The sequence below is a fragment of the Ictalurus furcatus genome, chromosome 11 (assembly GCF_023375685.1).
Source record: "Ictalurus furcatus strain D&B chromosome 11, Billie_1.0, whole genome shotgun sequence".
Classification (NCBI taxonomy): domain Eukaryota; kingdom Metazoa; phylum Chordata; class Actinopteri; order Siluriformes; family Ictaluridae; genus Ictalurus; species Ictalurus furcatus.
In genome coordinates this window covers 20,590,949-20,609,208 of record NC_071265.1, presented here as the reverse complement: position 1 = coordinate 20,609,208, position 18,260 = coordinate 20,590,949, and the positions used below count along the sequence as shown (strand labels likewise).

At 37.1% G+C, this 18,260-nt stretch overlaps 1 protein-coding gene across 10 annotated transcripts; it reads right to left on the bottom strand.

Annotated features, from left to right (window-relative positions):
- Nucleotides 1-4,098: 4,098 nt before the first annotated feature.
- On the bottom strand, nucleotides 4,099-17,416 carry stau1 (staufen double-stranded RNA binding protein 1). Of its 10 annotated transcripts, none has more exons than XM_053636281.1 (15): nucleotides 17,211-17,415; nucleotides 16,132-16,456; nucleotides 12,680-12,801; nucleotides 12,421-12,601; nucleotides 11,831-11,984; nucleotides 11,460-11,631; nucleotides 9,096-9,191; nucleotides 8,730-8,942; nucleotides 7,585-7,728; nucleotides 7,358-7,504; nucleotides 7,019-7,094; nucleotides 6,520-6,848; nucleotides 6,296-6,418; nucleotides 5,727-5,806; nucleotides 4,099-4,944 (listed from the first exon to the last, which is right to left on the bottom strand). In XM_053636281.1, the coding sequence occupies exons 2-15, from the start codon at nucleotides 16,319-16,321 to the stop codon at nucleotides 4,857-4,859; spliced, it is 2,115 nt and encodes a 704-aa protein (XP_053492256.1). In that variant the 5' UTR covers nucleotides 16,322-16,456; nucleotides 17,211-17,415; the 3' UTR covers nucleotides 4,099-4,856. The 10 variants fall into 10 exon arrangements, with proteins under 10 accessions (XP_053492256.1, XP_053492255.1, XP_053492257.1 ...); XM_053636280.1 differs by having other exon boundaries at nucleotides 16,132-16,440; XM_053636282.1 differs by having other exon boundaries at nucleotides 11,831-11,981; nucleotides 16,132-16,440.
- Nucleotides 17,417-18,260: the final 844 nt, after the last annotated feature.

Sequence of the window (18,260 nt, the reverse complement as noted above, 5' to 3'; positions counted from 1 at the left end):
TTTATCCATTGTTTTCAGTTCACAGTTATTTGAAAAATACAGAGATTTAGAATTGAATTATTTTCCCCTTACTATTACTTTATATGAAAAGGCTCATAGAGGCAGTATTTGTGAGCTGTGTTTCAGGTTTCAACCATGAGCACAATCACATGACCATTTTTTTTTTATCCACTCTTATAATGGATAAAAAAAGTAACGTAGGCTAATTAAAACAGATGTTAATTTGAGTATGCATTTGATCATTGTAAAAGACAAAAAAAATTGCATAATTTAATTTCCAGGGAATTTACAAAAACAAAAGAGAGAATTGTTTACACCCCCCAGTCCCCTAAAATCCTTTATGGTGTTGTTTGTAGGTCTAAAGGCTGTGTGTTTTGTAAACTTTCTACCTGTCAACTTTCTATGCTGTTGTTTCTGTATGTGTTATGTCATTTGAAGCATGTTGTACTTCTGGAGTTCTATCTTGTTCTATATGTGATAATACTTTGTCTTGTAAAGAAATAGGAAATTATGTCAAAATGTCCTGTTCTCTTTAAGTTTCTTTTCAGTAAAAATACCCTCCCCATTTTGACTGGCTGAACATTGAATAAAATACAAAATCAAATGTGTTTTTGATTGCTTATTTCAAATATTGTCTGAAGAATGACAAAGAAATGTCTGACTACTGAGATTACTATTAGTCATTCACACTTTCAGCAATCACTTTAGTTCTGGTTAGGTTCACAATGGATCTGAAGCCGATCCCAGGAACACTGAGCGTTTTGCAGGAGAATTCTCCACATATTTGACAGCAGTCCGTTGCGGAGCGTAATTTATCTTAGTCACATGTACCTTCTGGCAAGCTTTTTCAGAAGTAGGAGGAAACCAGAGAACCCAGAAGAAACCCACGTGGACACAGGAAGAATATGCACAGAAATTCTGCACAGACACTAACCTGAGCTCAGGATCGAACCAGAGACCCTGGAGCTGAGTAGAAGCAATGCCACCCGCCGTGACTCCACTACTACTACTACTACTACTACTACTACCAATGTTGTTGTTGTTGTTGTTATTTATTCTGAATTAGATAAAGAGAAAGCTGTATACAGGAGGGCAAGAGCAGGAATCTTGACAAAGAATGTGTCTCCAAAACCCCTCTGCACTGCAGAGAGAACCTTCCAAAAGAAGGAGGAAGCACATTAATGCCTTATAATCTATGAAGCCTTTCTCAAAGCAGTTCTGCAAGCTTTTCATAATCCCAAAGCACTGTTTCTTCTGACTTGTCCCAAAATGTTCAAGAATTATTCATATGGACTAATAAGGACTCTCTAGTGTTTAATTTTGATGGTTAATTTGGTTTTGATTAAACAATTTCATGTTTTCATTAACAAGCCATTAACAAGCCATGGAGTGATAGTCAAAGGAGCATTAAAATTCAACAACCACTATTTATTTATTTATTAGAATTATCTTAACATTCTTACATGTGAGTCTGGATTTAAATAATTTTATGGAATCTGGTTTTATAAATCCCCTACATGTCAGAGAATTGTGTCACTGTGCCCTCTAGTGGGGCATTGTTTGTTTGTTTTTCTTCACCAATTTAGACAATACATTGTACCCTCACCGTCCACTTTATTAGGAACACCCTTACACCTGCACATTCATGAAGTTATGTAATCAGGGTCTGCAGGTTGATAAGAGAGAACAAAGGAGAATTACCAGACTAGTCTGAGATGACAGGAAGTCTATAGTAACTAAAATAAGCACTCTTTACAACTGTGGTGAGCTGAAAAGAATCACAGAACTTACAACACATGAAACATTGAGATGGAGGGCTACAACAGCAAAAGACCACATCAGTTTCCAATCCTGTCAGCCAAGAACAGAAATCTGAGACTATCAAGGGCACAGAGTCATCTAAAGTGAACAGTAAAAGACTTTTCTTCTTCTTCTCTAATCTTCAACTGTCCAGTTTGGATGGCTCTCTGCCCATGATAGCCTCAGATTTCTGTTTTTGGCTCACAGGAGTGGAACCCAATGTGGTCTTTTGCTGTTGTGGTTCATCAACCTCAAGGTTAGATTTTTTTGTGCATGCTGAGATGCTTTTCTGTAAAGCATGATTATTTTGGGCTACTATATTTTCCCTGGCAGTTCGAACCTATCTGGCCATTACTTCTGACCTCTCTTATCAAGAGTGTTTCCACCGACAGAACTGTCACTCACTCAGTGTTTTTTGCACCATTGTGTGGGTTACCAGTATAATAAAATGTTCAAATGTTACAGTAGTCCTCTATCAAAATCTGTCATTTTAAAAATTGTAGAGTGGTCAAGGCTTGGAGTGACAGAAAATTCCATTTGGGGTCATTTGCAAAAACTTTTTGGGAAACACAGAACTCGAGCTCGTAAAGACAGAACGGAGGGATCATAGGTTATGATCAAAAACTATGTCCAAAAATATCACAGCCACACTTAGTGAGTGACTGGAGGCATTGTCCAGACGGATCATAATACTCACCAGCTCTCTGCTCCATTATTTAATATCCAGTTTGATCAAGGTGACATGCAGAGATGCATTAGTGTGCAGTCCTGTAGTCCACCGTGTTCTTCAGAGAGGTTGACAGAGAGGTGCATACCTCGGAAACATTGTGACATTTCATCTGTAGGTTGAATTAAATCCGTTATAGCACCATTTAATTTATAGTAATATTGTTTACACTTGAGATGTATTTTGAGTAATAACCTGTATAAAAATATATATATATATATATATATATATATATATATATATATATATATATATATATATAGCCCAGGCCATGGCAATAATATTTTAGGGGTGCACTCTCAAAACAGCAGTTAGTGGATTTATGCATGCTGATGTGCTTTTCTGCTCACCATGGTTGTAAAGCATAATTATTTTCAGTTACTATATTATAACACTATAACTTGTGATAGTGAAGACCCAAGTTTATGCTCTTGAAACATGGGAGGGCCTTCTGAACTCACACCTGATTGCCATCCCCTTGGTTAAAATACATGACTTCAATTACCCCTTTAAATTAACTCAATCCTGGAGGTTCACATAATTTTTCAGACAAAGTTATTTAATGTTGGATACGTTTGCTGAACAAATTGTAAATTAATGCAAAATCAAGCAAAGTCCACAATATTCGGAAGAGCTTGCAATTTAAAAAAAAAAAAGCCACAGATTTGGGCCAAGACATGTCATGTGACCGCATCACAACACACATTCAGCCAAGGCCCTCTTCCATTCACGTGCGTTAAACATGAATACAGCTAAATGGTCTCATTTACCAACAAGCTTCACTGCGAAAGACATTTTTTGCAATTGCAGTTTTGCCAGTTCAAGTAGTTTTCACAAGGAAAGCTCAAAAGCCTTGCAAATATTGAAAAAATCCACAGCAAAATAAAGCGTTTTTGGCCACAAAAATCCACAAAAAAAAAGTCTACATCCTGTAGACTGATAAATAAATGTAAGAACTATAGTGTTTTTGCCTCATTTATTTAATTGGGTTCTCTTTATCTAGTTTTAGGCCTTAGCTGAAGATCTGATCACAATTCAGGTCAAATTAATGCAAAAATACAGAAAATTGGAAAGGCTTCACAAACTTTCTTGCAGCTCGGTCACTCTGTATGCTACTTCCATCTGCTAGTCTGTAACTGGCTTGCCATGGCTCATTTAATTGGTTGAAAAACATGGCCTAATATTGGACAATTGTTTTCAGCAGGTAGTGACAGGTTTTGCATTGGCTGATCACAAAACTTGAATGGTATGTCTATCTATTTAATCTCTAGTATTCTGTGTATGCTACATGAGTGTGATGAAGAACTTGAGGAAAGTGGAGGGTAACACTGGTGTGGTGGCATGGTGGAGTGACAAAACCGCATATTCTGAAAACTGACAGATTTCAACAGATTTCAGACTGAGACTGGGACAAATCCTAGCGAGTTATTGACTAAATCACCCAAAGGACTGCGTCAAAAACTTTGATGACACCGTTGACACCAGCTGTTATTAAACAGAACATTCTTTCACAATTTCCTGTTCCTCCTCATTTCTCCTGTGATCTGCACATGAATACAACAAGAGACCAATTTTAGAATAGAATTTTACTTGCATTCCATGAGGGAAAAAATGGGAACCAACTGGCAGAAAAACAGTTTACACTGAGGGACAGAATGCATGATTTTGACTGTAGGAGAGGGTTATGAGCCGTGCTTTAACCACAACAACTGGACACCCTAACAACCCTCACGCAAACGCTCTCTCTCTCCATCTCTCTCTCACACACCCCCACACACACACATATCACAGGACACCACCATACATCAAACAGAGATTAAGAAAATATTTTCCCAGTCCTACATGGAAATGCAAATTAATGCTTTTATGGTTGCCACCTTAAAAGCACTGGAGAAAATCCAATATGACAGAGCGCTCTTGCCTTAGCTTCATCATATCCTCCTAGCGTTTCATACTGCACATCACAATAGCTGCACATCATCTATACGTGCTCGTAATGAAGCATTAAAAAAGAAATACAACATTAGAATGGCTTACTTTTTAACAAAGAAGAAAAAGCTGTCTATTCAAGTTACAGTTCACATCATTTTTGCAATCAAAAACAAACAAACAAAAAACACCACTGGATATGATGAAGCAAAACAACTATGAGTACAATTAAACATCAAGTAGAAGAAATTTCTCGGTTAACCTTGTTTAGATCTGTGAAACTGCAACATTTTAGAAAGGTTAAAATTCTGTGTGAACAAGGCTTTTGAACGCAGCCAATCAAAACTCTGCCCGTGTCTTTTCTCTAGTGTTTCCAAAATGGCACCACCAATCAAATATTCTACACAGCGCCGTCCAGAGTTTTTCCCATGGTACTTGAGTTAGCTGGTTTGAGCAACGTGTCACCTTCAAGGTCTTGTTTGCCGCACCTACATAAAAACAAAAGGTGGAAATTTAGTAAAACTTTTTTTTATTATTCAGCTGCAGCTTACAGTAACACCTTCCCTTTATGTAAGGGATAATCCACGGCTAGGTGTGCGTTACATGATTTTAATGCACGATGTGGAGGAAAAGAACTTCCGCGGAGTGCATTAAAATTGTCTAACACACCGAGCCGTGGATTATCCCGCTTACACCATGGTCACTTGCCAGCACTGACAAGTTAAAAAAACATAACGGTAAACTTTACTTAGATCTAGAATTCTGCCTGCTTTAAATCTTACACAGAGATAAAGTAATGCAATAATTACATTTATTTTAATGAATTATATTAAAGTTATTAGAGAGCAAGAGAGACAGAGAGAGAGAGAGAGAGAGCGAGAGAGACAGAGAGATTGTGCATGTCTGAATTACCTGTGTCTGTGCCACGTCTCTACTAATAATGAAGCTGTGAGTTTCTCTGTATGTTACTATGGTTACAGTTGTTTATAGGCCGCGCATCAACTTAGAACGGTAATTAAACTGACTGGAACTATCTGCGGTATATACGGTTTTAACGCACACCTTCCAGCCAATCAGAATAGAGTATTCGGACAGACCATGATATAATATACACTACTACATCTAAACAGTTACATTTAGTAAGCAGATAAATGGTTTTAATTGATCTTTTTCTTGGACATCTTGAGTCAACTTAATATCTATTAGAAATGAACAAAGTGGTGCATGGCATCCTTTTCTCACTCAAAACCTTCTAACCCAGCAGACTGACCCAGAAATTGGTCCATTGGCTGGCCGTTCACTGGACTGTTGGTCCAACTCTGAGAGCAGCTTCAATATGTTGAATGCAGCCTGTGGAAGAAAGTAGCATGTTAAAGTTTTAAAAAATTCTATGCCTGCATTAAATTGCTTAGTTTCAAATGAACTTAAATACTCTCAGCAGGAGGAAAGTTCACTACAAAAAATGTTTTGTTAATATAGCTTTTCATTTGTGTGGATTTGCCTCCCTGGTTGCCAAGTTCAAGGTTCCAGATGGAATACTACCCGTGTTTCTCAACTCCAACACAGGAAAACAGCTTGACGACTAGAAACTACCAAGCTATTAAATGACAACCAAGCTTTAAAATGTTTAAGTAGATAAAACAATATTTGCTGCTGGTGGTAGATAATTAATTACATAATATATATAAAATTAAGTTAATAACATGAATCATATGATGGGTTGGGTGCCATGAGTCATCGCATGCAAAGTGCATTTTTTCGAAATAAACCATTGTAGTATAAACCAATATTTATTTAAAAAATAAATTTGAAGGAATGCAAGTACGATGTCATACTCACCATGTCGTGACAGGACTCCACGTCCTTCCCGATACCATGGCTTATAAGAGGCGGCTGAGAAGAGCAGTTGATTAGAGACACAAATTCGTTCTTGTTGTTTTTTGGAAAGTCCTTGTATTCTACCTGTGGTGGCAAAGTACAACAATGAGTATGTTATTTTCTTAGTCTGTTGAAGCAGCCTCTAGTTTTTCGAATGAATCTATATGTTGCTGTTAACAGAGTACCTGTAGGCCTTGTACGGTGGCCAGGTATCCAAGCTGTTCAGACGGTTTAGTGAAGGGGCCATGGGGTCTCATTGCTAGGTTTTTACTTCCTTTCAATATGCCTTCAGCTGTTGGGGAAATACCAGCGTACAGCAGCTCGTTGGCAATCGTTGCTGTCAGTGAAGCCTTGGCCTGGTTGGGGCGGCCGTAGTCCTTGGTATGGGGTCCCTGGCTGGCACCAACTGCTTGTGCCACCTCAGGAACCATGGGTAGAATGCCAGCAGGAAGCTGCTGATGGCTGTGGAAGGGCACACGGTAATCCTCCTCCTTTGGAACTACAAAGAGAGCACCTTGTAGAATTTTGAAAATGTTTAGGAGGATACTTTCTTAATAAAGCTTTTAGTAGAGAACAACAAATGTGGCTCCCTAAAGTAGGACTGAATTTCGCAATACATAACTGGATTGTCACAGCACATGTGGACGCATTTTAAAAGTTTGCGCTTCGTTTTATGACACTTACCCAGACCCACCTCCTCCACGGAGCCCGGCTCAAAAAAGGTCACTTTACGTCCATCTCCAGGTTTTTTCAGAGGAGGCTTTACAATAGGTACAAAAGAAAAGTAAGTTTTTGTACAAGGTACAAAAGACTAACAAGACCTCAAATAAAACGCACTACAAAGCAACACAGCTAAAACTAGCCACCAGAAAACATAGCTGAATAATATCTGTCCCTGTCCACAACGTCAGTGTTTTTTCTGTAACATTTGCCCTATTCTTACAGCATTCCCTAGGTCACTCTGTATTAGATGTAGGAAGGAATCTGACACACAAATAAAAGCACATAAATGTTTGAGTGAACCTTCTCTTCTGTTTTCAGTGCTGGTTTGGGAGGCTGAGGTTGAGGCACTTTAAATCCCAAGAACTCCAGCATCTTCTCTGCTGCATTCCTCTTGGCAACCTTTTTACTTGGACCCATACCTTCTGCAGTCTGACCAATGACTGACACCTGATAGAGACAGCTTGATAAACTATCCCATAACATTAAATGAAACTTTTTTTATGACCAAAGAAGAATGCCTGACAAACCTGCATGACAAACTCCCTACGTCGAGGTAGTCCTCTCTCAGTCACTAGGATGTACTCAGGCTCTTTCTCTTTCTTAGCCTGCTGTATCTGAGCCAGTCTGCTGATTGGGTTTATTCCTTGCCCATATTCTGGACTGGTCTGCAGCTAAAAACAAACGGAGTACTTTTATTTACCTTCTTCCATCTTCAAGAGAAGAAAAAAACATGCTAACACTTATACAGCATATAAAGGGTTGAAATTAACTTCGTAGCTCACAAACCTCTGAGAATAGCCTGTACATTTACACTAGCTAAAACATCATCCCAAATGTAACTGTGTACATGTTAAATTTAGTAAACTATAGTCATTTCAATTCATGTAGTAAATGATTCTTTTATCTGTTTTATGTTGGAGCAAGTCACTTTAAGCCATGAGGATACAACAAAAAACATGAAAGATCACAACACAAAATCAATAAAGATGATTCACAGTATTCTGATCATCTATAGTAGTTTTGCTACTCAGCAACTAGGGAGTTTCAGATGTTACAGATGTTCTTTCATTACTAATAACAAAAAGGTCAAACAGTGTAGGTCAAGGTATTATCAGAAAAACAGCCAAAATTATATTTCTTAATGTGATATAAATTTAGACCCCCCCTTCCCCCCTCCCCCCTTTGCCTCTAATGACCTTTTCTGCATTATGAAGTTCAGTTTAGAAATTCTATCAATATTATCAATTTTAGGTCTTGCCTCCCATTTACTCTTAACGATCTCCATTAACACTTAAACTAACTGCTCAAAGTTAGCCGCTTGCGAGTTTGAGTATTGCATGTTCATGGCCTAAATAAGACATAAAAAGTAAAGTAATGCACTGTCATTAGACACTGTATAAATGAACCTTAAAATACATGTAATGTTCAACAGAGATGCAAAAGATAAAAACATCTGTTGATTCAATTCATGTAACTTTTAGGTGATGTTATCAATAGGAAAATACCATTAAATGAACACAGAATTCTGAATAAAATGTACAAATAAAAAAAAAAAAAATGTGTATATATATATATATATATATATATATATATATATATATATATATATATATATATATATATATAATAAAATGACACCAATGTGGATATTTTTGTAACAAAATTACAACACCTTTATAATGGATTTGGTTTTCTTTTTAATACGAGGTGGCATCTTGTCCGTGACTGGTAGTTGTGGCAACTTCCGCAGCTCCTCCAGAACAGCAATGGCAGCTAGCTTCTTGGCGATCTTCTTGCTCTTGCCCTCCCCTTCTCCACTGAACTCTCCCACACTCACTTTCACCACAAAGCTCTTCATATGAGGTGGTCCTGCCTCCTTCAGCACCTGATCAGAAGGGATTTAATGTGGATTTAATTTTGTGTGAACAGAAATGGGATACATAGTTGACAATGTGACATTTATTTGTAATGTAATGCCATCACATCACAAATTATACGGTTCTAAACATTTATGGGAAAACTGAAGGTTGCGGTGTACCTCAAAGTTCACAGGCATGTTCCGCTTCAGTGCAATCTCAAACACTTGGCTGATCTCAGATTTGTTGAGGTTTTCTTCTTCTGGTTCTTTTTTCATCTATGCATAAAAAGAAATAAACCGTGTATATAAGAAAAGAGTTAATCGTTACAGAGAATAGTACATCTCTAATAACAGACTTTTAATGACGACTAAACTAAACATTTCAGTTTTATGGCAGAATTTACATGGATCACAGGTAAGAAATGTCTATGATAAATATTCCAAATATCCATTATAAGATAGTGATTATAAGATATAACCCACATAACTGTGGGTAAATACATAGAATTAAAATAAAAAATAAACTTTACTCACTAATACTACTACTTAAGATACTACTACTGTGCCATACTGTCCAGAAAAGAAAAAAAAAAAACTATTATAGACGATTCTGTGACAATTATGTTTGACCAATCAGTCACTGACACTACTTCCAGTTTCACACATGGTACATGGGCAAAAGAGGAGGTCAACCAAATTCAGTACTTCATGGTAGGGCTGCAGAGTTAATCGAATATCGATCGCGATTACGATTTTGACTGCCCACGATTAAATTAACATGATTGACTGCGATATTGATGTTTAAGTTCGCCCTCTGCTCATAGAAAACTCCGCTATTTTCTCCACTCAAATCAAGCGCTTCCTACACTTACAGCCAATCACATAGAGCGGCGCAGGGATGACGTCATTTTGTAATGCCAAACCTGGAAATGGGGTTTGCGTTTTAGCGTTTGAGCAGCCAGTTTTGCTGCGAGCTCCAGTGCTTGTGCGAGGGGAAATCATGATGCTAAATGGCACTATAGAGGTTGTCGGGGACATTAAACCTCATCACACCGAACAGGAAAAAACATTGCACATAAACTCAGGGCTCTACAGTGTGACCATTTCATTCTCGTTTGCGACTGAATAAATATTTATTCACACCGGTGCGAGTGACCTGTTCGGAGTTGTACAATACAATCGGAATAAAAACTGCAGGAAGTCCAAAATGCATCTACAAATATAGACAAAAAATAGATATTATAATAACTTCATAAAATATAAATAAAATGAGAAATGAAATAATGTTTAATTACTATGGGTTGCATTTCATATCAATTTGACATTGAGGTTAGTTCACTATTTCCTTAAAAAGCTATTAACCTTTTCCTAATATGGATCATGCTTGTGTTAATCTACTTTTAATTAGGACTATTTATTGTTTAAGATATTTAAAAATAAATATTTTATGCTTGTTTATTTATCAAGTAACCAACAGTATTTCTCATTGCTATTCTATATTGCTATTATTTTAATTCAGTTAAAAGTGACCATGAGCAGAGAGCTTACATTTAGCTGTTTATGATAAACCTCCTGATTAAAGTTTAAAAAAAAAAAAAAAAAAAAAAAAAAGATTGGTATCTGGATCGGTTTCAGTCGTAAAAATCCTGATCGGAGCATCCCTAATGAACACCATTAAACTAAAGCGCTTTGCATCTGACGGGTAAATGAACTCACCCAATCACATCCTATATGAGATTATTCAGATATATACACAATATACACAGAGCGGTTCAAGAACTGACTCCAGTCCAGAACCATGACAGTGGAAATAATAGTGTAGCTTTAAATATATTTAAGAGGAGCAGACTTAAAACACTGAACATTGATGTTTATTGTATTTGTTTACAAGGTGGAACAGGTTAACAGTTGTTTTTTGCATACAGTCTGTAAAATTAACTGAAAATATTAAATTTAGTTTATCAGAAGGTAAATTACTTAATCATGGCTCACACTATGTTCCTAAATTCTGTCATAATTGAATGCTCAATTTTTCTCATGCCTACTTGTGTGTTATATTGTGGCACATTATTGTTACCATCTCTAAAAAAAAATAAATAAAATAACATTAAAAAAAACTTCAACTGTGCTCCTCCTCCTGTAAACACTGTTATTGCCTTTTCTGCATTCGCCTGAATTGTTTTCATTTGGTTGCATATTGTTATATTTGATCACATATTTTCATTTGGTTGATGGCATTTTTATTTTTACTTATCCTATATTTTGGGTACAATTTTATTTATATTTTGCTTCTACGAGATGATGCACTTTAAGGATCAGTCTAATTTGATGCAAAGATTTGTACATTAGCAGGAATGTAGCACAACATGGAGGTGAAAGCAGCGGTCTGTTTATTTAAATGTGAAAGTGCAATAAAAATATGTTGTCCCTAAAATTAATGAATAATCGTGATAAATAATCGAGATCTCAAAATTGATCAAACTAATCGGGATTATCATTTTGGCCATAATCGTGCAGCCCTAAGTCATGGTCATAATGACCTACCTCAACTAGCTGCTGTAACAGTGGCTCTTTCTGCAGTAATTTGATAGCTTTTGCAGCAGCATCATGTTTAGCCGCCTGGCGTGTGCGGCCCTTTCCATGGAACTGCTGCCCTCCAATGGATAGCTCCATATGATACAGCACCGGTGCCACCGGAGGAAATGGGTAGTAATACCTGGTCAGGAAAAAGCCAGAGGTAGAGTGTAGTTGATTCATTTTGTGCATTTTGCACACAGTAACACACAGTTTTATATTCCCAGGTTAACAAATGGCTAGGCCTTTATGTACTTATTATGTACTTCTCAACTATATACTCTCAATAAGCCTATGGCTTATGAAAACATCAATACAGTGAAAGCACAAGGTGTACATACTGTTGCATGGAGCGAGCATAAGGCCCCGGTGCTCTGATATTGTAGTTGAACGTGGGTCTCATGCCTTGGTATGGGTCTATAAGTTTATAGATTGGCTTCTTCCCCAACTTCATACAAAGTGCATTCAGCTCCACAGTGTGCGTCATGCTGTCTGCTAAAAGAAAAACTAGTAAAAGAGCTGCTAACAGTCTCCGACCTTCAGGTAACAGGATTGAAAATAATATAGTGTAATTATATATATATATATATATATATATATATATATATATATATATATATATATATTTGATATTGACTTGTACTTGGTTCTCACTGCAATGCCTGTGCTTTTTATATATATATATATATATATATATATATATATATATATATATATATATATATACACACACACACACACATACACACACACACATACATACATAAAGCACAGGCATTGCAGTGAGAGCCAAGTACAAATCAATATCAAACAAAGGCCATTTTAAAAGCAGCAGGCTATTAGTCCTTCATTTAAATGGTTCCAAGATAGCCGAAAATCCACATTTACAAAAGAATTAAAAAAGGAGTTGTATGTAAGTATCGGAACATACACTCTGGGCCTCTGTAGAACCCACCTGGGTTCCTGCCTTGGTGTCGCTGGATTCTGTTATTGGGTTTGGGCAGTGTGGTCTGGGTGAGAGCACAGGCTGCTGCAGAGTGCTGAGCTTTCTTTATACTGGTGCCCTCTGCATCCCAGTGCTGCTCCCCCAGAGTCAACTGTACGGTAAATATCTACATGGAGAGAAAGAAAGCGCATGATAAATATAACTGGGGCAAGAGAGATAGAACATAAAAGAGTTAGAAGTGTACCTTGGAATGGGCTGGTCCTTGCTCGCTGAGTAGCTTGTACTCAGGCTGGATCTTATTGTAACGGGCTAACTCATTCACCAAACACATGGGGGTCTTCTCTTTAGGGTTTGCCATGTTAGAAGCTGCAACATAAGATTAATATCAATATTTTTTTTTTAATTAAGTGCTATGAGATATTACTAATCACCTCACAGTGCATTCATTTTTTATTTTGCTACCTTACTTACAATAAATGGCTTTTTTCAGGTTTTCAAAAGGTTTACAATAAAAAAAGAAACTTAAAAATAACATTCACACAAGTATTTATACTCTATACTACAATACTCAAAATTGAGTTCAGATGCATCCAGTTTCTATTGTTCATCCTTGTTTCTAGAACTTGATTAAAGCTCATCTGTGGTAAATTCAGTTTACTGGACATGATTTGGAAAGGCATAGCTCTGCCTATATACAGCCCCACTGCTGATGGTGCATGGCAGCACAAAAAGAATTGGACAGAGACCTCCAAAACAGGATGGATTCAAAACATAGACCTGGGAAAAGGAACTGGAAAATTTTTGCAGCTTTGAAGGTCCTGAAGAACACAGAGGCTTCCATAAATCTTTAAATGGACGCTCATGATCAGTGAAACTCTTCCTAGAGCTGGTCATCCAGCCAATCTTAGCAAATAAGGCAGCAAGCTTATGGCTTGTTAAAAGTCATCTATAGACCACAGAAAAAATAAGATCCTCTGTTATAAATGTGACCGACATTGAATGCTTTGGTTCAAGCCCCAGAACCTCCAACCTGCCACTGTTAGGCCCTTGAGCAAGGCCCTTAACCCTGTCTGCTCCAGGTGTGACGTATCACATCTGACCCTGCGCTTCGACCCAAGATTCCTAACAAGCTGGGATACGCGAAGAAAAGAATTTCACTGTGCTGTAATGTATATATGACAAATAAAGGCTACTTCTTCGGTCTGAATGCCAAGTGTTCCTTCTGGAAGAGATCTGGAAGAAACTATGCACCATATGCTGAAGCACAGTGGTGCCAGCATCATGTTGTGGGGATGTCTCTCAGCAGCACGGACTGAGAGTTTTTGAGGGAAAGACGAACAGATCAAAGAAAAACTATATTTATGAGGTTCACTTTCCAATAGGATAGTCACCCATAAGATAATGCAGGAGCAGCTACAGGTCTGTGAATGTTGTGGCTAGGCCCTCAATTATTAACAACATGAATGCACAAATCTGTGTGTACAAACATTTTTTTAATGGAAACTCTGGGATGTAACAAAATGAACATTTGATAGAGTTCTGTTTGTAGTTACGCACAGCTTTCACTATACATACACAAAATGTCTAGCTTTGAAAAACAAAACAAAAATTAAGTCATAAGTGTAACATCTTCACTCAGGTAAAGGCCTGTTACATCATGGGGCTGGACTGCTAATAAATTAATTTAAGATTTGTTTAAATGCAATATCTGTGCAAGTCATTTCAAAATGTTTGGCGACAAGCACATTTCAGAGAGAAACTGGGAATAAAACAGGTTTTTCCCCCCTAATCACTGAGTAGGATTGTGCCCACATTGTTGGATGCCATAATTTCTCTTGGCCAGCCCTTCATCCTATTCTACTACACCAATACGCACAATCACATGTGAAACACGACTTCCACACAATCACCGGCTTTCCAGTGTCAATACCTTGTCTGCATTCTTGTTGCATGTGACGTGCCATCAGACAATGAATGTAATTACATAAATACAAATGGTTCCTATTCTGTGAATATGCAGCTGACTTGCAACACAGATTTGTTAACGTTCATCAAATTTGTAATGCAATGATTAACACTCACCATTTCACTGACCAAAATGTAAATCTTTTATTCGTCGAAAAAGTTACTTTTGTGCGCATGTTTTGGTGGCACTAGCTAAACGTCAGAGTCATTTTAGGTACCTCTTAATCCATACTCCAGGGTGTCCCAAAAGTCTCCGTACATAGGGGACTATGTTTGCAAGCACCACATCGGATGTGCCTTCGTCAGTGGATGTTTATGGACGTCCGCAACACTTCCAGTATTTTTGAATATGTTAATAAGTTTGCCAGCAGTGTTGTGTGTGATGTGCGTGCCATATATCCTGTTAAAGTCCATCGCAACCTTATGACAGCTTTCCGATCCAGCCATGAGAATGATTTCAATATGTTCTTTTGTCAAAGGCGTTCTTAAAAGCGATTGGAAAAAATTTTTTATATTATATATATATATATATATATATAAAAGTAAAAGTATGAACATTTTTGGAAGACGTTTTGATAAAAAGTGTTAATTTTCCCTATGTACAGAGACTTTTGGGACACCCCGTGTATTATATTACTATACTACCTTATATAGACCTGAAAACTGCAATACAGAAACATTCCCTTCCACCCTAACAAGGCTTGAGAGGTTATGGGAGATGACTGATAATTAGAGATGTACCGATGTAACAGCCAATAATCGGTATCGGCCGATGAAGGCAATTTTTCACGCCATCGGCCAACAGTTTAAAAACGTCCGGTTATCAGGGCCAATTATATCCCGTCAATCAAAAGAGGGCGGGAAAACACATCGAATTTGTGCTGTGTGTGGAATGACGACAAAACTGCAGTGCGTATTTTTTTCAGTCTGCATGCTAACGAATGAGTGCTTTTACACTGGACGCTGCAGCAATTTCTGCAAGTCTAAATTTTTTGTTGCCATGCTGCTCGCGCTGAATTAAAGCACCACTACACCGTTGAAAGATTTAAATGAAGATGAGTTTCCAAAAAGGTACATATTCTACAGAAAAATATATTTGTAGAGTAGTACATTTCATATCCAGTTAATGTTAATATATTAAAAACGTTTATTATATATTACCAGTTTGATGTTTAATGATGAAGTAGAAATGCTTTTATTAGTGGAGAGTGAATGTGAGTCTAAAGGAGGTTTTTTAGAATTCAGTCAATGTTAATATGAATTAATAACATTCAATAAGTTAATAATCTTACTTTAATCTTCAGAATTTAGTTCATGTGTTAATGTTAATTTGAGTAATGTGTTTTCTGTTTATGAGACCAGTTACTGTGAAACAACTTGCTGAAATGGAGAGAATAAAGTTTTTATTCACATTTCTTTCAGAATTGTGGAATTAATTATTATTAATTTAAAAGAAGGCATAAAAGGCAGAACTATCGGTATCGTTATCAGTATCGGCCGATATCACTCTGAATAATCGGTGATCGGTAGAGAAATTTAGTATCGGTGCATCTCTACTGATAATCCAGCTGTGTCAAGCTTACCCAAGAAGACTTAAGGCTGTAATAGCTGCAAAGGTACAAAGGAGTCTGAATACTTGTGTAAACATGAGATTTTTGCATCTTCAGAAAAAATAATTCATTTAATCTATTTTAGTGTACGGCTGTAGGGTAACAACAAACTTTCACCTACCTGTAGGGTTACAGAAGGGCGTAGCTGAGGCGGAGGGCAGGGCGGAGCTTCGTAGCGGATGACTGGCACTTTCTGAAGGTAAGGAGCCAGTAGCAGAAGGAATGCTGAAGCCAGGTTGGGGCTGTGCTAGCGGTAAAGGAGCAGAAGTGGGTACAGGGCTACCAGGAGACTGGAACTGAAGCTGGGACATTCTGGCTAATGATTAGGAAGACTCTTTGCAGTCTGGAACAGGATTCTCACAGTACAATGATGAGGGTTTGTAAAAGGAGAGTGGGTGTTTTAGAAATGTAGAAGACTGCAAGGCTCTGCCTGCAACAAAAGACAACTGAATTATAAATAAATAAATAAATAAATAAAAAGCTCAATGTTATTTGATACAAGAATCAAAGAAATCTTCACAGGCACGTTTACCAACAGTCACAACAGGCCACTGTAAAATTATAAACTCAGGTAAATATTAAAAACAAAAACAAACAAACAAACATTTGTTCCATACAGCAAGAAAAGAAATGAAGATTGCATATTATCACCATGCCCGAGAGTAAACGGCTAATGCTTTGGCAGTTATACAATTTGACAGCTAAAGGTCTTAACGTGGAATCTTTCCTGACATGTACATTTCTGTAGCCACAGTTATATCCGACAAATCATTAAGTACAAAAGTACATTCTCGACATGATCTCTTCCAGCTCATCTGAAATGTGACAAGTGTAACAATAAACGTAAATAAATAAATTACAAGCCAAGAGTAGCCTCCGCTAGCTAACGTTAGCGTGTACCCAGATGCAGTACAGGTCATGGTTAGTCATTGTTAACAACCACACGGGCTTTACTGATATGGAAAATAAAAGCAAACGCAAATGAGTGCATGTGTAACAGAGCAGAGCCTAAAACACACAAAACTAACACGCTTTATAGTAAATGTAGAATGTGACATTTTTTCGTTGGGGCCAGAAAAGGATCAATAAGATAAAGCTAATGTTAACAGCTAGCTGGCTCGCAGGCTAACGCCAAGTCGGTAAACCGGAGCAAAGCCTCCTTCACTCCTCGCCTCGCCACAGCACCGCACCTCACCTCACCTCGTGTTATTTAGATCCGGTGGTAAATTACTCCATGAGACAGCACGTTAACATTAGCGTTCAGTTTTAGGGGAGTAATGTGGTGGTGTTGGGGGAAGAGAGGGGGAGTTGAATTAAAATATAGGTGAGGTAGAGCAGAGAAAGTAGACAGGGCAAACACTAAAGAGAATCGCCGAATGGTCCAGCCACTCCCGGAAATTACATCACTTCCGGGGGTGGTTTCAGAAGGCTGGTGGGTTAGGGTTATTTACTTGGAGATAAATGTATTGTAAATCCTTAACCCTTGTGCGTCCTTATGGATATTTTGGTCTTTTAAAAAAATAATTTTGTCTGTGTTAATGTAAACAGCATACTTTTTTTTGTTTGTTTTGCAAAAAGTGTGTCTTTTTATTGGAATAATAAAATTTATTTTAAACTAGGTACACACAGGACCTTAAGGACAAAAATGTCCCCAATTGAAACCCCAAAACGGCAAAAGCAGTACTAAGAGAAAATATAATCTCGTATAGAAAATAAAACAAAAACCAAAATGTCTTCTAGATTCTCACATGGTAAACCACACAGCACAGACTACAAAGGAAATGTGAGAGATTAAATTGCAATTAAAATAATATAATCAACAAAGTCTAGTCCATTTGCAACAACTCGTTCAATTATATTAAGCATTTTAATATATGTAATATATTACAATACATTGTATATCCTTGGAAAAATATGTACCTCATCAGTGATTGAAAAATACTTAACCCTTGTGCATCCTTATGGACATTTTTGTATATTATTATTATTATTATTATTTTGTCTGTGTTAATGCAAACAGCATACATTATTGCAAAAGTGTGTATTGTTTTAGGTAATTTTAATATTTAATAATTCTAATTTAAACTAGGTACACAAAATAGTTACACTCAGGACCTTAAGGACAAAAATGTCCCCATTGAAACACATTCAAACTGCAGTTTTTAATCCCCATGACATTTAAGCATAAAATCATGCATTCTGTGTTAATAGGCTTTTATTTTGTTGACAAAGTTTCGAAACATTGAATTT